Below are 24,979 nucleotides of genomic sequence, written 5' to 3' on the forward strand. Positions count from 1 at the left end.
TCTCCCACAGCCTCATGTATAATGAGGGCCGGCACACTTTGAGGCACTTTAAGAATTCTTCTGAGAAATTTATTTTCTTCCACCTGTATTGGTTGCAGTTTTTTATCAATAAAGCCCCAGACTTCTGCACCATAGGTGACCTTGGCACTACATATTGATCTGTAGAGATTTAATATCTGCTCTGGGGACCATCTGCCCAATCGCCTCCCATACCCCATAATAGCTCCAGTTGACGCTGCCAGTTTAGTTGCATGTTTCTCCGCCAGGGGTTTAAAAGTCAGCTGATTGTCAAAAAGTACCCCTAGATAGGAAAAAGTTTTAACCTGCCCAATTTCATGTGAGCCAATGAGGTAAATAGTTTTCCCTTTTTTCTTGGGTCCGATTGACATGATGTAAGATTTTTCCAGGTTAGTTGATAGATCGAGTCGGGCCATAAAATCAACAAAACCGTCAATCAACTTCTGTAGCCCCAGGAGGGTTCTGGCTAGTAATACTGCGTCGTCGGCATATAGTAATACCGGCACCGCACAATGGCCAATTTGGGGGGAGTCTACCTGTAGCTTGAGGAGTTCCTTTTCTAGGAGGTTTATATATATGGAGAACAGGAATGGGGCTAAAATGCAGCCTTGCCTCACTCCACTGGTACATACAAAAGAATCCGTTTTACTTCCTTCTTGGTTGTATCTTACACTTGCAGATGTATTCCAGTGTAGATTTTTTAAGATATCTACCAGGGGTTGTTCCACTCCTAGATGTCACAGTAGTGACCAAAGTTTCCCTCTGTTTACGCGATCAAAGGCCGCGGAAAGGTCCATGAACCCCATATATATACTTCCAATCCCGGCAATGGTATATTTTGCTGCCAGAAGATATAGATTTAAACATTGATCAGTGGTGGATCTGCCCTCCCTGAAACCATATTGAACATCTGATAAAACCTGGTGCAACTCAGCCCATTCCTGCAAACGGTGTAAGATGACACGTCCTAACACTTTTGCTGTAACATCAATGAGTGATATGGGGCGGTAGCATTGTGGGTCATCATACTTCCCCTTTTTATAGATCGGCACTATAGTTGCAGTTGACCAGGAGCGAGGCAGTCCTGCCACCACTGCCTCGTTCAGGACCCTCGTGAGCAGAGGTGCCCAAAGATCTATATTGCTCACGTAGAGATCGGGGGGTATTCCATCGGGGCCAGGTGCTTTATTCTTACTAAGCCCGGATATAGCAGATGTAACTTCTTCCAGGGAAAAGTCCAATTTTGTACATTTTCCTAACCTTAATCTTGATCCTTCCCCTTCAGCTGAATGCCCTGTGTGATTATAAAGGCTCTGGAAATGAGTCTGCCATTGTTCAGGCAGGATATTGTTCGTTATTTTTGGTGCTCCTGGGTCCTTAAAACATGGAGTATTGATGACTTTCCAAAAGGCTGAGGTATCCCGCTTTTCAGCAGCTTCCCTTAAATCCTCCCATGCTTTATTTTGTAAGCTCTTTTTCCGTTTATTCAATGCTTTTTTATATACAAGTCTATTTTGTGCTATTATCTGCTTATTTCTGGGTCTAGCATTCAGGCTGAGTTTCAATTTTTTGTGCGCCTTGGGACAAACAGAATCAAACCAACGTGGAGTTGATGGTGCTATATTATTTTTTGATGACCTCAGGAGTTTATCTACATGGTGGGCGATTTCTTCAAACGCACTAACCACTAGTATTCCTTCCACAAGAGGATCGAGGCATACATTTATGGCGTTCAAGCCCACCGTTATCAGTTGTTTATAGAATCTGTCTCCATCGATCTTGGCCCATTTAATCCTTCTGCCCTGATCCACTGCTTTTTCCATAATGTCTAGTCTCTTGGTGGACTTTTTAAAAACTGGCCCTCTTAATGAAATAATAAGGGGGTTATGATCGCTAAAAATAGTAGTATCTATTGCCATATTGCTAATGTTTTTCTTTAGTGGGGTTGAAACCAGGATGAAATCAATATACGACTGGCAACCTCTGCCTCTGAAGGTTGGGTTAAGATCTCCCTTTTCACCCAGCTTAACGAGGTCCAAAGTATGAGCCAAGTCATATCTTTTCACTATTTTCTCTAGTTCCCATCCCTCCGCTACATGAGCAAAATGTGGCCTTTTCAAGATAGTGCATCTTGACCAATCTCTGTTAAACGGTTTTAAATTATCACAGAGATGACAATTAAAATCCCCCAAGAGTATTATATTTGGGGCGATTGGTGTCTTGTTTACACAACTCAACTTTTCTAAACAGGTGTCCAATTCTCTAACAACGGACCCCTTCCCCGTTAAACCAACGGCATTGTACCAATTTAAAAAGATAAGATGAAGATTTTTAAAATGATATCCCACAACTTGAATATTATGTGAATCCCAATTATGGCCAGACCATATGCCCTGAATTTGGAGGTTGACATACATTATTAATCCACCCCTTGCTCTCCCTGATGGCGAATTTATAGCCGGGTCAGCAAAGCATTTGTACCCTTCTAGACTATATGGATTAGAATCAACAGCCCATGTTTCTTGTAGGCATATGATTTGGAATTTGGTAATATAATTATGCCAATCCTGGGAGTCAAATTTGGCTGCTAATCCAGCAATGTTCCACGATAGAATTTCAATGTATTCATTATTTCTCCCTATACATTGTATTTTTGGGCCCCTCGAGTCGTGATCTATCTACATATCTAGTTCGTAGGTACCTATTTCAGGGCTGGTATCACTAACATTTATATTCAATATCGGGTTTTTTTCTTGGGATAACTGGTCCTTACTTTCATTTCTTCCTTTTTGTAAATTACAGCTCTTTTCGTTGGGTCCCTTTACATTATTATGTCCTATACCACCGGGTGTTCCTGGATCTATTACGCTTGATCCTTTCACCTCAAATCCTGTCGGTGTTTCGAGAACACAGGGTTTATCCTTTATATGTCAATCAACCTCTTCTAGTGCACTAAATCTATTCCAGTGCGCATACTGGGATAGGGGATGATCAGCATAGGTTGGAGTTGCTGTTTGGTGAGGCATTTGCCATTGGGGTGGTCTGTGCAGAAAATCCATCTGACGCGCCCTATTCACTGGGGTTCTAAATCTCTGTAAAGGTCTTTGTTGTGTATATGGATAAAAATATGATAAGTGAACGGGGTGGATTTGTGTTTGGGATTTGCTCGGAGGTGCATTGCATATGTAATTAACTGCTGCAATGTCTCTAAAGTTCACAGTTATTATGTCCCCTCCTATTGTTTTAGTTCCTTTCCCAATCCAGTCCCCCCTCCTTACTGTCAGGATTTCACCACATATATTATTGGGTAAGGGTCGATTTAGCTGCAGCCACTGTACACATTTATTTTTTAATTAAAAATGTGTTTCCCTTTTGCCCTCTCTAAGTGGTGGAACTCCTGTCAACACAACTATAAAAGGCGAAGCTTCAGGGGGGAGATTGAATGTCCTGAAGTGAGTCAACGTAGATTTATTTTCCTCATTGTTCATTCGCACAACGGAATTTGTTTTATCATTCGAGCTTTGAGTTCTGTTTCCATTTGATGTCTGAACAGTACCTTGTGGTTTTGTTGGGACCTTTATTGCGTCATTAATACTGGCAGAATTCAGAGTTTTAGGTAGAATATGTGCACACTGTGCGTTCGTACTTTTCTCCCTCATTGTTTCGCTTGGTGACAATTCAGTTATTGATGTTACCTTTTCTTCTGATTGTGTTTTGGGCAAACCCCTATCCTGTGTTACTTTTGGCACTGTGCCTTCCTGTCTTACTGTTTGGTTTGTTATACTAGCTCCTTTATTATTTACTAGTGAAGTTAATCTATCTATTTTGGATATAAGGGGTTTAATTAGCGCTGTAATAGTATCTTCTAAGTCGGCTTTCAGAACCGCCACCATATTAGTAATCCAACAAGGTATTCCTGGTGTAGGCGGATTTATGGGTGCCACCAAGTTATGATTTGTAGTCTTACTTTGATCTTTTTTTTCCCCTCCTGATATGAGTAATATTTGGATCCTTTTGCCTTTGTAGTATTTGATTTGGCTATTTTTGTGCTTAATTTCAGTGTCTCCTTTTTTCTCTCAGTGACAACCTGTGCACACGGGAGATCCACAAAAGGGGAGGAAGTAGCATCTAGGCTAATATCTGGACCATTTGGTTCATCTAAAGCCTCCAGCGTAACTGCAGACATATCCGTAACCCCCTCCTGAGTATCTTGAATGATAACAGTAGCAGGCGGTAATGACATCCTTCTCTCCGTATTTGCTATGGCATCAGCTAAAGCCCCTAGTGTCTGCTGGAGCATTCTGTCAATAGCCGTTAGTGTTGGTGCAGATTGAGGGGCATCCTTATGTTGTACTTTAGAATGTGACCTTAGTGTAGGCATCCTTGTATATTTAGCCTGCTTTCTCATACTGGGTTGCTCTCCCACTAGTGTATTCACAACTTCAGATTTTTAGTCTACTTATAATAATATACTGGATGCACGAATACCTTTTATCCTATTGACTTGATAGGGGGGTGCCCCAGCCCAGCCTCTTCTGGCCGATGAGGGCCGTAGAGGGCCCGCCCTTTGCCCGGGCTTAGCCCCGGGCGTCCCACGACTCTGAGGGCTCTGGTCCTTATTGGCCACTCCTGGCGCTCTGGTCGCGTCAGGGAACGCGCCGCCGCAAAGGCTGCCGGGATCTGTAGTCCCGGGGCGGCGGCGCGGCTGGTGGTAGCTGGTGGCGGCAAAACGCCGAGGTCGGCGGTCTCTTCGCGCTCCTGCGCTCAGCTCTCCCAGTGCTGCTGCGAGGCCTCTCTGTCTCTCGCCCCAAGTAAGTGCCAATTACAATTTACTGGACTCCCACCCGCTCCACCGAGGGCTCTGGTCCTTATTGGCCCCTCCTGGTGCTCTGGTCACGTCAGGGAACGCGCCGCCGCAAAGGCTGCCGGGATCTGTAGTCCCGGGGCGGCGGCGCGGCTGGTGGTAGCTGGTGGCGGCAAAACGCCGAGGTCGGCGGTCTCTTCGCGCTCCTGCGCTCAGCTCTCCCAGTGCTGCTGCGAGGCCTCTCTGTCTCTCGCCCCAAGTAAGTGCCAATTACAATTTACTGGACTCCCACCCGCTCCACCGAGGGCTCTGGTCCTTATTGGCCCCTCCTGGCGCTCTGATCGCGTCAGGGAACGCGCCGCCGCAAAGGCTGCCGGGATCTGTAATCCCGGGGCGGCGGCGCCGCTGGTGGTAGCTGGTGGCGGCAAAACGCCGAGGTCGGCGGTCTCTTCGCGCTCCTGCGCTCAGCTCTCCCAGTGCTGCTGCGAGGCCTCTCTGTCTCTCGCCCCAAGTAAGTGCCAATTACAATTTACTGGATAAAAGGCATTGTCAATCACAATGTCAATAGCTCAAGCTCTCATTACTGCGAAACCTATTGCATTGCAAATGCTCGAGTCATGGGGGCTCCCTGTAATCTTTGTACCTGCAGATCATAAGAAGACAAAGAGGACACCCAAACCGGCCCGTGTTTAGGGAAATGTTACTGTCCAATAATGCTACGAATGAGTACATTATATGGACAGTTAACAGTGTTTAAAGAGTGTAAATTAGCATAGTGATTAGTACTCCGAACGCTATAATTATATTAAACTTCAAATGGGCCATTTTTATTTGGTGTCCTTTGGAAGAGGGGTAGTCTTATACGGCGAGTATAGCCGAAACCCTATATTCTAACAAGAAAAGTAGGGGGGGTCATCTTATACGCCCAGTCGTCTAATACACAGGAAAATACGGTACTTTGAGTACAATATAAAGCTAACAATCTCAGGCAGGTTTAGAATGATTGGTCTTACAATGAAAGGCTAAAGGATGCAATCTTTAGTAGACTACAGGTAATGGGACATTGGTAGATACATTAACATTTCCCAAAGTTATTGTTTTGTGTTGTATTGTATGATTTGTTTTGGTCTCTGGGGTGGTAAATGAGAAGTACAGAAAAAATGTCCAGCTCTGGTGCCTAGATTGTCAGAACCCCAGGCAAATTTACATATTGCTACTCAGTCACTCCCATTTACTGAATAAAAATAAATTTTTAGGCCACTAGTTGCTGTATGAAACTTTATTATGGTGGTATTTTAAGCAGTTTCCTACAGCCACCTTAATGAAGTGCTGGCAGTGGCTGTTTCTGGTTTCAAAGTGTTCAAAAGTGCTGTGATGAACTGCATTTTGTTGCACTTCCTCAGGATTACTACATCTAAACATGGGCTCATGAACATAATGATGCATGTATTGCAGTGCATCCTACTTGGATTCATAAAAACAAGAGAATGGCAAACAATCAGCACAGATACAAGAGTACATAGTTCACAGGAAAACAAGCCTGATTCACAAAGGCAACTTACACCTTTGAGCAAGTTTATTACTTTTTGACTCTTCACAAAATCTGAGTGCAAATTTACTCCAAAATTGTAACTTTCATGTCTTCACCAAACTGGATGCCTGGGGAAATACACTATTGAGTAATTTACACTTTTGAGTAAGTTTATTACTTTATGGCTATTCACCAAATCTGAGCGTAAATTTACTCCAAAAGTGGAACTTACATTCATATTTTGTGAATAGCCAAAAAGTAGTAAACGTGCTATAAAGTGTAAATTTCTCAAAAGTTTGTTACCTCTGTGAATAAGGCCCCATAAGGGATCCTCTGTTTAAAAAAAAAATGGGAATTTAGATGGAGCTGGTGTATCTACACCTGCACCAAAACCCATACATTTAAAAAAAAAAAAGAAAGAAGCTATCAATAGTGCAGCAGGTGCAGTGGCACCGGGGCTCTATTCGACCAATTAGTAGCTGTTTTTTAACTACAAAACAAGGAAAGGAAGGGTCTATTTGGTTTTGTTTCTATTTGGGCCCACGGTACCCTTGCTACGCCTTTGAGGAGAGTAATAAAAGTGCATAGCGTGGCAGACACAGGAAAAATAGTACCGTAAATGCTTCTCCCTACCTTGTTTGTCTGGCGGTAGAGGCGCCACCAGGCTGAGCATGGGCTTCCCTTGCAACTCCGACGGCGACAGCCCGCTGCATTCCAGCCGCTTCTGCCGGAGGACGGCATCTCTGCCAAGACAAAAGGCATCCGTAATTACAACTGTGTGCGACAACAGCATCCTCAAGCGCACAGCAATGGGGCATCTACAAACAAGCAGTGCTTAATTTGAGCCGGTGGTTTCCGGTGCTCGGCACCAGCACTTAATTGTCAACAGCGGCACTTATGACAGTGTGCCACATGGTGAGATATTTGTCTTTTTTAGAGGTGAACACAACAACAGACAGTAGTAAAGCTTTTGAGGTCTGGAATAGTCTGAATTGTCACACGTGCCGGAGTGTGATGGTTAGTAGTTGGGTACGTACTGTCTTTGGCAGCGCTGGCAGAGGCAATGGGTGGCCCAAGCTGCAGTGGCCTTCGGATGAGGGCCCTGGCACTTATTGTTTTACAAATTAACCACTGCAAACTCAGGTAGAGGAGAGATCAGTGGTGGGGGAGAGGTCAGCGTGTTGTCAGTACTTTTAAAGTCTGGAGTCAACGGAGGAACATTTTGTAAATGTTCAAAATTTGTTAATATATAAAAATGTGGGTTTATTTCTTGAAACATTTTTCGAAAGGAGACAGCAAACTAAAAATACGCTGAACATTTCAAATCAGAGTTTTAGAAAAAATCCACAATCTCATAGTAAATTGAGCATTTTCTGCCAATAACGAAGTCACCAAAGGCATCAGTTCTAATTTCCATTGAAAGTGGGCCAGAAAACAACTCAGTAACTCCCTGGAAGGGGAATCACTCTCTACTCAGTGCTTTAAATGGGCAGGTGCTGTCCGGTACTGAGTACCTGCACTTCTTAAATCTGAAAGTGAGAGTACTTGTACTTCTCAGGGGCAAACAGACACTCTAGATAGTGAGTACCTGCACTTCTATATTTCCATTTAAAGCACTGTCTCTATTATAAATGATTATGTAATGAATGAAGCAGATTGCAGTACAGGTAGATTTATATCTGAAGGAAGCTTGTAATCTCTCCAACTGTACAGTTAGGCTCAAGGAGTTAAAGGGATTTCCAAATAGTCACAAGTCCAGGAAAAGTTCCATTAGATCCCTTCTCCTGCCATACATCTGTCCTGTTAAAATAGTTTCCTTATGTTCTCTGTTGGATGACATTTGCATGGATTTTATGATGAACATGAGCACAACATTTTGCTAGATAATTTACCCTGATAGCACCAGAATGACATTGATATTACCCACGCGGTAGGGAGGCTAGGGGATAAAGAATTTATTTACATACCACCCCTCCTGCACTTTTATTTTGAATGGATCCCTATTACCTTATTGGCAGGGGAGTACATTACTCATTGTCAAAAAATATTTCAACCTCTTCTCGAGGCCGGGGGAGAGTCCACCGTGGATTTCAAGGAAACCATGATGAGGAAGGAACCGATGTTGAGGCACGCCTCCTTGGTGGGTGAGGCCCAATATTCTTTTTTAATGAACAGTCAGTAATAAATTGGACACAGTGGATTTCTTTTCTGTGGCACCATGTCAAGATGGCTCTACGCAGAGATCAGCGCCTGTTTATTTGTGCTTGAGCTGTCTAATTGTCAAACATGTGACTCCAAATATCTCAGAGTTAATGCATGACTTGACAGGATAAGTAAGACAGAGAGAAAGGCAGGCATTGCTCACTTTTTTTGACATGTTGTGGTAAAAGTTCATTCGTTCATTAACTCTGAGAAATTCCAAGATATATATCTGAACTTTAGAACCCTCAGGTGATAGGAAACCAGGATCTCCACTCTGCGATGAGCCATCATGACACGTCCCCTCTGCCTGTATTATATAAGGGTAACAAAATATGTCAGCCACTAATAAGTCAAAGCGTAGGCAATCCACCTGATAGGCAGTGGAAGACTATCCTTTACAGCACAGTGTAGACTTCCTATGTTTGCTGCCATTCCCTTTCCAAGCAGGCATGACATGTTCCACACAAACCTTACAAGCAAAAGGAGCCCTAGGGGGAAAAAGAAAGGAAGCCACCCCCCACTCAATCAATATTCAACAATCAAGGCCTCCCCCACCTAACACCAATTCATGTACGACCAAAGGCAGAGTTAGGCGATCAAGTGTACTACTGCCCCAGATGTGTTTACTTAACACTAATCTGTTGGGTCATGGTGTATTTACAGACAGGTAAACTGGCAATTGTTTGCCAGGAACCCCCTCGGGTGTTGCTACCGTGAGGTACTCTCTCTTTGCTCACTTTATTTTTTCACCATTGAGAGTGGGATGAGACCTGGGTTGAAAATCTTTTTTGTAAATTCACCATGACCCAACAGATTAGTGTTAAGTAAACACATCTGGGGCAGTAGTACGATGACATGTTCCACAACAGGATACTGTCAACACAACAGGCTCCATTGACGCTCGACATGTATAAGAAGGCAAGATAGACGCAGCACTTACACCAGCTCCCCAGAGGAGGTACTCTCTTATACAGGCTTTTAAAGGGAGAGTGGGCCACCAATGGAGGTGTAAAAGGTCAATCTAAGGTTATTTGATGGTACCCATCACTTAACCCTTGACACTCTAATGTTTCCCCCTACCTCCATTCAATGCCGTATGGTCTCGTCCAGGGTTCTCCAAGGTCGGTCATGGGGGGCCGATCCATGACAGATTTTTAGCATTTCCCCATTTAGATAAATGTAGTTATTTTAAAAATCTGGCCCTCCAGGGCTAACTTTGGAGAACCCGGGTCTAGTCCAAAACGTGAACTTTACCTAGTGGTGGATGAAACCTCATAGGCCATTACTTGTCTCAATAAAGAGGGCAGCGGTCTCTCTAGCAGAGCAAGAGTTATCAAAGGACCTCATTCATGCTTTCTAAATTTCAGGGATGTCTGTAATCCTAGTCTGAGGGTTGCAGTGCAGGCAGAAGGTACTTGGCTTTGGTGTCCCATTGCCCCCATAGCAGAGACCTCTAAAATGATAACCATTTCATTGAATTCTCATGGTAATGAGACAGGGAAGTCAAGAGCTTACTCAAGGGATGTGCTGTGGGCTAGAGACTCAGAACTCAGAAAGGAATAACACTTAACAAATTGCAGTCCAGTCCATGCTTTTACTTTTTACTTTTACTCAATAATATGCACAAATTAACAAATATTTAGACTGGCGGCTGGAAATGCCTATGGAGACACCCTCTAATGGCTTCAGAACCTACACAGAGCGCAGTTTTTACAACGCAAGTCGTTACAACGACTTGCGTTGGGGGGCGCTGGATAGTGGAATAGTTTAATTTTCTATTCCAACTCCAGCCCACGTTGACAGTAGGGAAGGTGTTGGATAGAAAATTAAACTATTCCCTATCCTACAGCGCCCTCCAGCGCAAGTCGTTGTAACGACTTGCGTTGTAAGAGCAGTGCGGGGTAATGCCCGCGTTGTTATGGATGTTTCCCAACATGAGAAGTTCATTACCAAAACGTCAGGCATACTGGCTTTGGGAGAGTGACTCCAAGTAATTCTATAGTAGAACATAAGCCTCTCATTTTAAGAAAATGTGTGTCTTATTTCTACTTTGTCCAAAGTTGCCTAGGAACAATAGTGCAACAAAGCCTTATACAACACAGTTCCCCGGGTCAACAACTCCAGCTTCTGACTAGGTTAAAATGATGGCATACCTCTTCTGGGTCACTCGTTATAGTGACCCAGGAGACTTACATTGCATGGAGCGTCTTGTAGTTATTGGGGTTCCACTGCTGCTCTTGGGCTGCTCTCAGTACAGAATATGTTATTTTGCAGTGGTCTTGCCTTCCTGGGTCACCACATGCTATATATATATATACATTACACTCTGCCTATCAAAGGCTTTATTCCATTTGGTACCTCTCCCTCACGATCAGAAAACCCCTCATCAAGGGGACCACATAGTGGTCCACTGCACAGGTTGCCCCAATAAGTTACCCACCGAGCACACAATGCCCCCAGTGGTTCTGCCAGAGGACCTGCTTCTCTGCACTTCCTGTCTTCTCCTAGGCCCAGGATCTCCCAGGTAGGAAAGCCAAGCACATTGCCTCCCCCTTGAAGATGTTAGGCAGGAAGCCGGATGGCACTTGGTTTGATCCCCGATGGAACCCAACCGGATATGGGCTCTCTGAAGGAATGAAATGAATTCTGCCAGGCGAGCTATGGTTTCTTCTGCCCTTTAATCCCACACAGTTTCAGGGGCGCTCTGGGTTGGACCAATTGTCACACATGAGCTTCACATTTAAACCCTAATATCTCTGGGGGGTCCCAAACAGATGGGGGGGGGGGTTGTCAGGCTTACTACCGATGATCACCAGGAGGGTTCCTTTAGGCCCGTCTCTAAACGTTTTGAAGTTTTTCCTGGATAGCTTGAGTAATTTAGGTGATGATGATTCTCCACAGCCATTGGTCCCTGCTGCTTCCTCCTAGCATCCAAAAGCTGTGGAAGAGACTGTGACTCCCCTCATTCGGAGCTCCTGGCAGTCCCCTTAGCCTGGGGCAGCCGCACCCCAGGGTCATCAAGGCAGACAGCACTCCCTACCAGCACCCAATAGGTCCCAAAACTCCACCTTCAGGGTGCCTAGATGTCTGGTACAAGTCAGGGGGGGCTTCCTCCAGGAGTACACACCAAAGGACCAGCTCAAAGAAGAAACAGGGGGCCCTCTTCTCCAGCGTACCCTGAAAATCCACCCTCTATTGTCCACCAGGAATGTATGACGTAACAACGCATACATTCCCAATGCATGCCTTTACAACGCAGTTTTTACATCGCTACATCCTTTACAATGCATACATTTACAATGCATGCCTTTACAACGCAGTTTTTACATCGCTACATCCTTTACAAAGCATACCGCTACAACGATTCTTTTAAAACTACACTCCCAACGCATTCCATTACATCGCATTATACCTTTACAATGCATACCATTATATTGCATTTAAGGTAAGTGTTGGATAGTGTAGGGGTAAAAATGACTATTCTAACGCCAGGGGGTGCAACAGTAGGGTAAGTGTTGGATAGTGTAGGGGTACTATGCATTGTAATAGTATGCGTTGTAATGACATGCGATGTATTGCCTGCGTTGTAGCGACATGCAATGTAGTGTAATGAGTTGTAGTGACATGCGTTGTAATGGATGCGATGTAATGACATGCATTGCAAAGGATGTTGCGATCTAATGCCTGCGTTATAAATGTTGTGCGATGTAATGGTTGCGTTGTAAAGGTTGTTTCCCGTCTGCCAGAGGGAGTGGGGAGGTCAGTGCCACTGAACTTGGAGACAGAGTCTACAGAATCAAAGCTGGATCTTCCTTTTCTGTAGTTCCCTCTCCCTTTCAAAGTTTCTGCCACTGTGAGGAGGTTAAGATTTTTAGAGCTGGAGGTCCTTACCCCATGCCCCTGCCACATCACCCTTCCACCCTAGACTTACATTTACTTGGGGCTGTCCACTGGCTGGACCACAATCCTGCACAACTCTTTGGGTTTTTAAAATATGGCAGAATCAAGTGGTGGTCTGAAAGACCTCTACCTATAGCATAGATCGCCCCCAACCAGACAATGCAAAGCTGGTTAATTTCCTCTAGGACTTCAAACAGAAATGTCAAAGTAGATCAAAGGAGCATGAATAATAATTCCTAAATGTTTTATACGTGCTTGGGACTATTTGAAAGATAGAAAAAGTTGCATCAGTCACTTTTCTTGGTCGAGCCAATCCAAAATTATATTTTGCTCAGTTTTTACGAGGTGTTAAAACAATTAAGCATTGCAGACTAGTCATGAAGAAAGGGATATATGTTGGTTGATGCCCAGTTAAATTCCAAGCCCTACACAGGCCATCTCCAATTTATTTCGGGTCCCATGTGCGACAGAGCTCCCTGTCCATAAATACCAGGTTGAGCCAGACAACACACTTCCTCGCTCAGCCTGCACACACGTGCTCTCATGTGTGCCCGTGTGTTTGCATGTAACCAGCACGGGGCCTCTCAGTGAAGCTGCACCTCAGCAGGCCTTATTTTTAACCCCTTCCATGCTGCCGTCGGCCATTGGCCGATGGCAGCACTACCTCGCTGGAGCTGCCGTCGGCCAATGGCCGACGCGGCCGCGCCCGTTTTCTTAAACGGCCGCACTGCCGCGAAATCGCGGAAGCAGCCAACGGGTTAAAGGAGAGCTCTGGTGATCACAGCTCCAAATCATTTTGAAAGAACCTTACAGTTCTTGAGTTCTGCAAATCACATGATCCAAATCTGAAAAATCCGGTGGGGTTTATGTGGATCAGAATCCTCTTGAGCGCAAATGACATGCTACCATCTCACAGCTCCCACGAGAGCAACTGACAGGAACAACCCCTTACTCACCACTGCTGGTGGAGCCAAGGACTGCAGCAGTGTGCAGAATAGCCATTTGGACACATATTAGTTCTTTCATATCAAACCTCTTTGCTGAGCATATTATGAAACATGGAATTTTTTTCCCCAATCACACGCATGATGCTGGGATTCTATTCAAGTGCTGCAGCATCAAATGATGGATGGAATGCTGAATGAATCAAACATTCACCCCAGTCACCGATCTGGGTTAGAATCCATCGTTCTTTAGCTCACTTTGCTACCCCAGTTTGGACCCAGCCTTTGACCCTGCTCCTCGTGGGAACAGTCCAGCCCGAACTGCCAAGCCGGGTCCTCCCTGGACTGGAAACATGCATCGTGGGACTGGTTTTGAGGTATATCCACCCTCATCAACCAGACTGGCTTGAATCCAGTGGCACAGTGAGCAAGAGACTCATGTCTGGGCATCAGTTGCCCGAGAAAGTGGACCAAACAGTAATTGCGCACTTAGGAGTGGGCAAACCAATCCTCCCCTGCCCTGTTCCCGTTAGCAGAGCAGCCCCGCCCACCCACCCACCCGCGAAGGAAATATAAAATGATAATAACTGAAAGTTATTATATCATTTTATGTTTTTGCTTCTAGCACTGCTTGAAAGCAGTGGGGCGACTCTCCTCTGCCATAGCGGAGGAGCCGCCACTGCTAGTCATACCATCCCACTTAGGGCGTAAAGTGCTGCAGCAACAAATGATGGACGGATTCTAATCAAGGCAGGAAAGCGGATCGTTTCCTGTAAGTTTGCATTAAATTCTCAGTAGTTGGATACATACATAAAATATTTCCTCCAATATCTTCAGTTGTAAAGTACATGGTTGATTTACATTTGCAGATGTGATTACATGATCTAAAATATATCATAACTATCTCTATATTAGCTGTCACTCATTAATTGATGTTAACATTGGGCATTCAATTCAGGAGATGCTCAGACGTAGCATTTTCAATCCTCCACCACCGCTTTGATGGAAAAAACAGTCATGGTGGGCATAACACCATGAGGCAGTTTCAAACATTAGGGAGAAAACCAAGAACTGGGTGAGCATGAAACCGAGCTGGGCTGGCAAAACATTGTCACGTGAACACTTCGGCACGTTTTTTTCGGTTTTTTCCCACATCCCTATCTGCCTTGTCTTTATCCCTCTTTCTGTCTGTCTGTTCTTTCTCTCTCTCTCTCTGCATGTCTGTCTCCCTTTCTGTCACACTTTATGATGTTTCTTTTGGTAAACAACCGTTACAACGCAACTTTTACAACGCACTACCATTACAACAAAACTTTTACAATGCAACATCCATTACATCACATGCCATTACAACGCAACCAGTACAACACATGACACTACAACGCATACCACTACAATGCATGTCATTACAATGCATACCATTACAACGCATAACATTACAACGCATAGTACCCTTACACTATCCAACACTTACCCTGCTGTTGCACCCCCTGGAGTTAGAATAGTAATTTTTACCCCTACACTATCCAACACTTACCCTACTGTTGCACCCCCCTGGAGTTAGAATAGTAATTTTTACCCCTACACTATCCAACACTTACCCTACTGTTGCACCCCCCTGGAGTTAGAATAGTAATTTTTACCCCTACACTATCCAATACTTACCATACATGCAATGTAATGTTATGCGTTGTAATGATATGTGTTGTAAAGGTAGTATGCGTTGTAATGGAATGCGTTGTAAAGGTAGTTTTTAAAAATTTGTTGTAATGGCATTTGTTGTAATGGAATGCATTGTTATGGATGTTGCGTTGTAAAAAATGCGTTGCAAAGGTAGTTTTTAAAAATTTGTTGTAATGGCATTTGTTGTAATGGAATGCATTGTAATGGATGTTGCGTTGTAAAACATGCGTTGTAAAGGTAGTTTTTAAAAATTCGTTGTAATGGCATTTGTTGTAATGGAATGCATTGTAATGGATGTTGCATTGTAAAAAATGCGTTGTAAAGGTATGCGTTGTAAAAGTATGCGTTGTAACGTCATACATCCGTTTCTTTTTGGCTCCAATTTCTCATTCTCTCTTCACTCCCTCACTTTTTCTCTCTTTCACTTTCTCCACTCTCACACCCTATGCTCCACTAATCTTTCTCATCCTGTGCCTTTCGCCCTCTCTCTTTCTCGCTCTTTGATTCTCCACCCTCCCATGTGCTCACAGGTTCATGGGAAATGAATGCCTCCAGTCAGCGTCCTCTTTCTACGCGTGTCGAAGTCCTTCTTTGCTGTCTCTCTTGTGCCGCCTCCAAGGGATCCGGCGCACCGGGGAAATGCCCGGTGGAATAAAAGACCTGTCCGGTCTGTTCTGGGTAAGTCTGAGACACTATAGGTCGGCTTTTTCAAGAAGCCTGTTGCCTGCATTGTCTACCTTGCCTCTGACTTCTGGACACATCTGAAATTACCATAATCGGTCCAGTCCACCAAGCCACATTTGGAATCTACACAGTGCACATATGACAAGTCCCGGCAATTAGTTTTCTATATCTCAGGATTTAAGAAATCCCATATGCCCCAAGTGTACCTCCATAAAATGTTGTTTTTGAATATTCTTGTTTTTGGCCTTTGCTATAGGTTTATGTCTGCTAAGCAGGCCTTTGTCACTATATATTCATCTTCATGTGGCATTCCAGTGTCCCCATTTAACATGGGGATGCTTTACAAATTTTCAGATCTTGCTGTTGGAAACTCTCAAACATTGCTAACCAGTGCAGGGCACATTCGCTGAATGTCTGCATACAGCTATCTTCCAGAACTGATATTCTCTAGAAATGCTAACACGCAGTAGCGCAGAAGCACCATCAACCCTGTCTTATGTGCCCTTGACTTCTTGCAAGGTTGCACCAAGGATGGTGGCCCGTGCTTGGTTTGGTCCACTGGAAACCGTGCTGGACCCATTGCAAAGTGAGGCGAGGAGAACCAGGGGCAAGACACAGGTTCTTCAATGTCCTCCACTGTAAACCCAGGGAAAGCATATACGGAAAGTTAGCACTGGGCCCCTCCCAAGGGAGCAGTGCCTGGGCTCGGGTTCCCCTCCCTCTGATTTTCAGGCCAGTCCTCCTGGAGGACTTTATGAATATTGATTTCCAGTGCTTAATTTTAGCCAGTGTTTTCCGGTACTTGACACCAGCAAGTAAGTGCCAGCACCGGCGCTTATGACAGTCTGCCACAAGGTGGTGCTGTCAGGCTAATTTAGACATGGCCACAACAACAGCTAAATATTAATTCAATATACACTGAAAATTTTTATTACCTGCTGCCTAAGCCCTTCTCATAGCTTTGGGGCGTTAAATAGTCTGAATTGTCACACTTGGAGGAGTGTGATGCTCAGTAGTTGTGTTCGTATTGTCACTGTAAGTACTGGCAGGGGCAATGTGTGGTGCACGCTGCAGTCCCTTTCCAATAAGAGCCCTAGCACTTATTATTTGTTTTTATTACAAATCAAGCACTGCTTCCTTTATGGATATGGCGTACTCATGCTCTGGTACCTCCTCAGTTACAGCAGACTCGTTTCACACAAGTTGTCAGGTAGGCCTCCAGGCAGAGAGGTCCCTGGCTCAGTATTAGTCTGGGACCACTAAGCACTGCCAAATAGTGGCCCTCTGCCACAAGGCTTAGACACACCCAGTAGCGGTCGGCAGTAGGAGTTACTGCAGGGTGGTGACGTGGGCAGGGGGAGGGGCAGGATGGGGGGGTTTACCGGTAAGTAAACATTTAAATAAATAAAACGAATTTCGTTGCGCGCACTGCATCACCAAATGTGATGCAGTGCGCGCAACGAAATTAGGAGCAGGGCCGGACTGGCTGTAGCGGGCACCGGGTATTTCCCCAGTGGGCCGCTACGGTGGGGGCCGATTTTGGGCCCCTGGGTGCCGTTTTTGTTACAGGGCAGTTTATAGCTGCAAAATCGGCACTTGTTACAAAATCTGCCGAAACCGGCCCTAGAAAACAGCTCGGCCGCTCCCAGGGGAGCTGGCCGAGCTCTTTGCCGAGGCCAGTTTTGGTTCCCAGTCCGGCCCTAATGAGGAGAATCCCGTATTTCACATTTGGGGAATGATATCAGAAACAGACTTATATGAAATAGATAATAAACACGTGATAAAAAACACAACAAAAAGATGCAATCCTGGAAGAGGAAAAAAGTCACTGAGTTTGAATTTTTTTTTTAATGAAAGCGAGCCCGATTGTGTGATCCTGGGCTGATCCCACGAGGAGCAGCCGGCACAGGCTCTGGGCAGTTTTGCTTATTTATCTAAAGATAACAGCCTCTCGCGCCAGAATCTGATGAGTATCTCTATGGGCCCTGCAGGCTTCTTCTCCTGCTCTTCGTATTTACGACCATCAGGCCTCGCTTTTTTGAGGATTTGAGGAATAAGTGTGCTTTACCGAGTAATCTGGAAACTTCGAAGCATATTTACAATAGGAGTGGCTGAGCATGGCGTTAACCTTCTTGGCTTAACACCGCCCGCCGCCACTTCTGAAACGCAGGGCTGCACTGTATTTACAACAATATGGTGCAGCCCTACTTTCCTACTGTGCTGGTGCCTAATTTAGCTGCCTAGCGCCAACGCAGGCACCCTTGCACCATACTGTAAGGGTGTCAGCATTGCAGGGGAAGATACTTTATGTGCAGGAAGGGGCAGGCACCTTCCTGCATATAAACAATCAATGGTGTTTTGCTGTTTCCATGTGTGCTGCACAGCGCAGCACACATGGAAACAGCAAAAAAAGGAGAAATTAAACATTTCTCCTCGTTGGGGGACGGTAAAACCAGGTTTTCCCTGGTCTTAACTTTGATGCTGCCCCATATTTAAGCCACCCTTGTAAATAGGGGGCAGCATAAAAAATCAATGGGTGTTGCGGTGGAACACCCACCACAACACCCATTGCCCTCCCCTTTCACGCTAATCATACCGTTAAAGGGTGCCTTTTTTACAAGGCACACTAAGCCAAGTCGTGAAAAGTGACGATGTGGTGGCAATAGGGACTTGTAAATATATCCCTTTATTTTCAAAAGAGTGCTGCTTTAATTGCAGCAGGAGTGACTGGTTTAGAGTTCACTGGGGTTTGTAGGGGGCATCACAAAGGGCTGCGCTGGCTCAAGCAGGCACCCTGCGCCTGAGTTTATGCGCCTGACAGAGGTCGCTCCTCTGTTTTGGCGGAGGAGCATCGCCCCCTCTGTCAGCAGTCGCAAAACTCGAAAAATAAAACGATAATAACACAGGTTTATTATCATTTTATTCTTAACACAAATGAGTCTTAGGGCAGGTCCAGACAATGACAGACTGCAGGGGGAGTGTAGTGCACTGCTGTCAGTGCGCATGTCGGTTTGGCAGGCTGTCTTAGGATGGTTAAACTGACATGCGCACTTCGATATCTCCAACCCAAGCTGCATTACCGGGTTGGAGACAGCAGGCACAGGATTCTAGTCTCTCTGGGAGTGCAACTCAAGGTTGCTCAGGCCAATCCTGACTCTGTTCTCATACATGAGAGCAGCGTCAGGATTGGTCGCAGGGTAGTATCGTGTAGTATTATATCGTGTTAAATCATTGAATTATAGATTTCAAAATTATTTTGAAATCTGTAATTCAAATGATTTAACACGATACAATTGAGTTGAGTGAATTCAATCTCACAGATTGAATGTCTAATTTTAATGAACTAGGGAAACATGTAATGCACAGTCGGAACTGTATGACAAATTAAGGTTTAGTTTTCATTAATAAATCACGTGCAAAAAAGAATAACTGTAATGATTAATCTTTTGTATACTTAATAGAGGCACTCTGCCCACAGCAGTGTGACAAGTAGTGTAGGGTTTTTCCTTACACTCTTCAATACTTTAGAAGAGAGAAAATGACAGGGCGGGACGCCAGTAGATAGGGAGTTCCTTCCTGGGTCCAGTGTCCAATCCCCGTTCCTGTCCCCAGAGGTGTGGATAGAGGAGAGAGAGGGCGTGTGGAGGAGAAATGGCTAGCTCAGGAGGGTGGTTATCCCTGAGTGTAGTATGTGTGTCTGGATTCACCAGTAAGGTTGGGTTCCAGTGGTGGCAGCTAAAAAAAAATGACGTCCAGTGCATGTGTTCCCCGTCCCGTTCCCGGAGTAATGGTACCTGTGTCACGTGGTGGTCAGGTTGAGAAATCAGGGGTGGTAAAAACTGCCTTACCAGCCTGGAGGGGGAGTGTGTGGATGAGTGGTGTGTTACACTGTAGGAGTTGGTGTGAGTTCGTTTTCTGAAAAGGAGCTTGCACGGGAGGTGAACCTACAGTGTGGTGTGGTAGGTCCTGCAGAGGCTCTGGAGGAGTAGGTGTGAGCTGGTTGCTTGACAATAGGCTTGCACAGGAGGTGTACCTCTGGCGTGCTCGAGGTCCAGCAGAGGCACTGGACGAGAAGGTGGGCTTCTGGCGGTGTGCTAGAGGTCTTGCAGAGGCATTGGGGAGTGATTCCAACAGGAGTGGCTTGTGTATCTTCTAGTCCTGATGGGAGGAAGAGGTTCATGTGTAGCCCAGCTAGGTCCCAGTAGAATGGGAAGGGTTGTAGGGGCCCACGTCCTATCTCTGAAGGAGAAGGAGTGGGAGGGACTGCATGTCTCCATGAGCGCCGAACCCCTGTCTCAGGGCCTGGAGGGTTCCCTAAGGGAGCGCCAGGTCGGGGGCCTAGGCTGTACTAACAGATCATTTGAGGAGGATCTTCCTGTGTCTAGAGGACGGGGAGTGTCTGTAGCCAGAACTCCGGCGGTCCTGGTGTTGGGCAGTACCACTCCTAGTGGAGGGTGCAGAAGTCCTGGTTCGCTGGACATTTGACCGTCTAGAGTGCTTGACCATTTGTGGGGCCTCTGGAGGTCGTTCCCCGAGGAGGGGGAAGGCCAGGTTCAGGTTCAGCCTGACCTGGAGGGAAGGGCATCTGTAATCAGTGTCCTGACCGGTTTTGGCTTCCAGAAATCCCAGTTCTAACACCCACCATGTCATCCAGTTTTGACCCTGCACCCGATGGGAACAGTCCAGCCCAAACTGCCAGGCCAGGTCCTCCCTGGAGTGGAAAGAAGTATCCTAGGAACGGTTTCGGGCTTTCAGCCCTCATCCGCCAGGATAGCTTGACTCCAGTGGCATGGAGAGCACAGGACCAACGTCTGGGCATACCCGTCCCACTCGATGGCGCTGTCTTTTTAATTTTAAGAAGAGCACAACTGTGTTTATTAAGTCAATATACATTGAAAATTAATACCAACCCCTCATGCCATTATTATAGCTTTGTGTGGCCTGAAATAGTCTGAATTGTCACACCTGTAGGAGTGTGATGGTTAGATGTTATGTTGGTACTGCCATTGTCAGCGCTGGCAGGGTATGGGTGGTCCAGGCTGCGGTGGTCCTCTGAAAGGGCCCCGGCACTTAACCTTTTACAAATTAAGTACTGGTGAAGAGTATGTGTGAACCTCAGAGGCAATGAAGGGGGGGCTAGATACAGTGAATTGACAGCATTGAGGTAGAAAGCACACCTGTAAATGTTCCTTCGTAGTAAGAACAGCAGGCACAAGCTCCAGAGAACAAGACTTGATTGGCTGGCACACATGATATCTCAATGCCGCACTTGAGCTGAAGAGTCCTGTTGTGGCTGCGTGACATCACAAAAAATACCAATGTATTTAATAAACAAGACTTAGTCAGAACCCAGCAGCCATGACACTTGTTTCCAAAAAGTCACACCTGAAAGATAAATGCTTCACTGCTGGGGTGCAGCCTGAGCAGCTCAAAATATCAGCAAGTACTCCAAAGATTGTTCACCCCCAGGAGAAGGAGAGTGCAATTACATTTTTTAGTTTTAACACTGGTCACCTTAACTTTGTTTCTTGCCTTCACTTGGATTTCCTTCTTTAGCAGAAGACACCACTCCTAATTAAGGAAGCATTTGTTAAATTTGGAAAAAGTACCAGCTGAAAAGGTATCTTCTCTTTCCCAGCACTACTCATCTGGAAGTCCTCATCCATTAAAGGTGAAAGTGTGGAAAAGGAAAGAGATTCAACCCTAGCAAACACTTCTCAGACACAGAGAGGCGAGTCAAGATTGGGACAATGAGAAATCACTATCAGGGAAGTGGGAGTAGGGTGGAATAAAAGAATGGCAAAGTAATAAAGAGCATGAGTGGAGCGAATGGGAAACAAAGGATGAGAAGCTAAATGCGGCAAGATAGAGGGAGAAACACAACCATTGGTGGCCATTAAACCATAAACAGCCAGCTGTGCCAACCAACCTGCTGCACTGCCTACCTAATCTCAGTCCAAAGAAGCCAGAAATCACCACATGGCAAATATTGGTCTAAAGAAAATCCAACTGGAGTAATGAATTCCAGGTAGCAACCAATGCTATGCTTCCTCAACCACCATCTTGCACAAAACACTTTTTCATTCAAAGGAGGTCTAGAGAAAGACTGCTTCAAATGTGAACTTTAATGCCAACACCAACACACACACGGACGGTACATGCGAGTAAGCCTGGTTTCAGGCTTCAATTATTTCGTGGAAAGACAGAAACAACTGCAACTCATGAGAAGCTTGCTCTAAACAAGATGAAACCTATTTTCTTAGTAAATTTCCCTTCTTCAATAACAATCTACCCATCGATCACTTATGACAAAAGTATGCCCCTCTATGCACCCCAACACACCTCTACCCCAGACATCTCTATTTACTAACCCAAGTATGTTTTGAGTTGTCTTAAAGTGGCTTTTATTCAGCATTTGTGGCCCTAGGCAAAGCCATATTAGAATATAAGTTGAATCCAGTTGCAGAGAAGGGCCACCGGGCTTCTTGCATCCCATCACTCTTCAACTATTCACCCAACTGTTGACCATCTTTGGTCGTCATCAATGTCCACCTATCGTGGTCCTCCGTGAGAAGTCACAAAGACCTTTTTAATTCCGGTATACTTCTCGTCCACGACAGGAGTGCGTGAAGTCTATTCCGCCATGCACTGGCCAATCTGTTAGGACATTATTCCTTGCGTTTCCAGGATGGCCACTCCTCCAGGGCCTACAAGTGTAGCCTCTAGTCTTGCCCTAAGGTTTAGCAACAAAAACAAATATACAAAAGGAAGAAAAGGTGCAAACCACATTTTCAGAAGATGCTTTTTCTATGCTCAAAGTGGGCCTTAGGGATTGCTACCTATGGGTGCCATATGCATCTGAGACTCTTAGATTAGCATCTCATTAATATGTAACACCAACAGTAAGGAGTAGATCCAGAGAGGTACCAATGAGTGGGCATCCCTTCATCAGATCATCTAAAGACAAGGCCATTTTTCTGGGATTGCCAGCATGTGCCTCTGAGGCCGCTCTGTCCCCTGATGCTGTTAGAATGCATTCTTTTTACATTAATTGCACATTTTCCATCCGTTTCTTGCACCTGTAACAGGTCACAAGCTCTTGCACGTCAGCTCTTGTAAAACCATTTAAGATAAAGCTCATGTGATGTCACTTCCTGTGATGGTACCACGAATTCAAAGCTCTTCTGATCTCTCCTGTACACCCCTCTATGATTTAGATGAAATGACGTCATAGGCTGAATCTATTCTTAACTATTACACTACACCTCAAAGTTGAAGACTACTTTTTGTCATGAAATCAGAGATCTCAGCTTCAGCCCCAGATTAGAGATTTGACCAGATTGTGTGATTTTGGGAGAACCATGTCATCCCTTTTCCCCGTAGTCCCCTCAGTTCCATAAGTTGTAGGTGCTTAGAAACCCCTTTACGCTTTGTTTTAAGTGCTTTGGATATAGTAATGCACACATTGAGCACACCGCTGTCGTTAAAATCTCTTGTTCGCGGAAAAAGGTAAAACACCAATTCCCACAGGTAAAATGCACCATTTCTAAATCCCAGCACATCTGTAAAAACACACCAGTGAGTGTGTTGCTGCCATCCACCTACCACAACAGCCATACATCATCTGAAATACTATCAGGAGCAGAACAAAGCAAACACAGGTACAGATGAAAGCAGGGCTTGAGATTGATGCTGTTGTTCCTCCAGAACATCCATTGCAGGTGACATTTTTATTCAGCTTCCCAGACCATTAAGCAGAAGAGATGCTGTCTGTCGGGAACTGCTGCTAATTTATAGCAGTGGGGGAGCTGCTACAAAACCTTGGCTCTGGGACAGCAGCAGCAGTCTCCAAACGTAAGGGTGGGATCCTGAGCGCCACCTAGTGGAACACCATGCAACAACATGCCATTAAAGCAAGGGAGAAGTGCTGGAATGAGTGCAATTTAAATATCTCTGCTTTTCCACATAATTATGATTCGCTTGACTTGCCACATAAAACTCCTCCTGCACAATTTGCAGATTTTAACAGAAAAAGTTGTGCCTGGCTCAAGCGGTTCGCAATTGACTAAACAGTGGCACGCGTGTTGCCGCACAGAGACAGGCCTTTTTCAGATGTTAACTGATCACCTTTTAGTGTCTGATTGTTCTATTTAGGCATAAAACGGATACTAATGAGATCAAGCATTTGCCCAAATAGTGTTAACATATGTACAATTATAAAATGACAATATGATTAAGTAACACTGCCACAAAATGTGCTGAACCATGCCGCATATTTTTGCGTATTCATACTGCATAATTTAGTCAACCCTGCTGCATATTTTGGTCCTCCCTTGCCACATAATTCAAGTGATCCTGACTATAGCACTCTCAATGCACCGAGCTGCAAAGATCAAACAAAGATACAAGACCTGTTAACTCACAGAGTGCCACTGTATGTCACATGATTTAAGGAACACTTCACACGATCACCCGGTGAAGCACCAACATCACACGTTGGGCACGGGTTGAGCTGTGATCTACTACACATTAAGATTCCAGCAGGACTCTGTGGGCCATATTATCAAGAACGGCTTTTTTAAAGAAAATCGCAAATTACCACCAACTTGAAGTTGGTGGTAATTTGCAATTCCTTAAGGCCTAATAGCATATTTCTGGTGCTTCCAGAATTGCATTTGAGGAATCGCAATTTGCAATTCCTTAATTGCATTTGCAAAATAGAGAATCGCAAATTTTGCGATTCTCTATTTTGCGATGGCCTTTTGAGATGATACATCCCAAAAGGCTTTTTCCCATTCGCAAACTGGCAGATTCTGAGAATCTTCCCGTTTGCAAACGGGAAAAAGGCTTCATACATATGGCCCCAAATCATTTTACTATTCGCAAAATAGCCAATTTTGGCCCATTCCAAACACCCGCCATGAAATTTCAACACTTTCAGTGCACCGGTCTTACCTTCAAATCTTCTTCTGCAAGTTATGAAGAAGATGGGGGAAGTCTACCAATGTATATTTTTTGTCGGATGTGTGGAGGGAGGAGGTGCAGTTTTGGTAAAATATATTTACCATTTTCAAGAAGAAGAAAGATTATTGTAAGAAAACTGAAAATCTATGGCTTTCCTAAACGTAACCATGCTTAATGTACTGAATGCATATGCTTCACAACCAAAGAAAGATGGGATTCAGTTACCCATGTACACTAATTCCAAACACT

At 44.9% G+C, this 24,979-nt stretch overlaps 1 protein-coding gene across 1 annotated transcript in view; it reads right to left on the reverse strand.

Annotated features, from left to right (window-relative positions):
* The window catches only part of PDE2A (phosphodiesterase 2A), a 1,220,867-nt gene that overhangs the window by 454,808 nt on the left and 741,080 nt on the right, over window positions 1-24,979 (reverse strand). Inside the window, exon 4 of the mRNA XM_078658599.1 lies at window positions 6,987-7,096. Within this exon, the coding sequence (XP_078514725.1) occupies window positions 6,987-7,096 (110 nt within the window). The remainder of the gene's footprint in view (window positions 1-6,986; window positions 7,097-24,979) is intronic.

Source organism: Lissotriton helveticus, chromosome 8, assembly GCF_964261635.1.
Source record: "Lissotriton helveticus chromosome 8, aLisHel1.1, whole genome shotgun sequence".
Classification (NCBI taxonomy): Eukaryota; Metazoa; Chordata; class Amphibia; order Caudata; family Salamandridae; genus Lissotriton; species Lissotriton helveticus.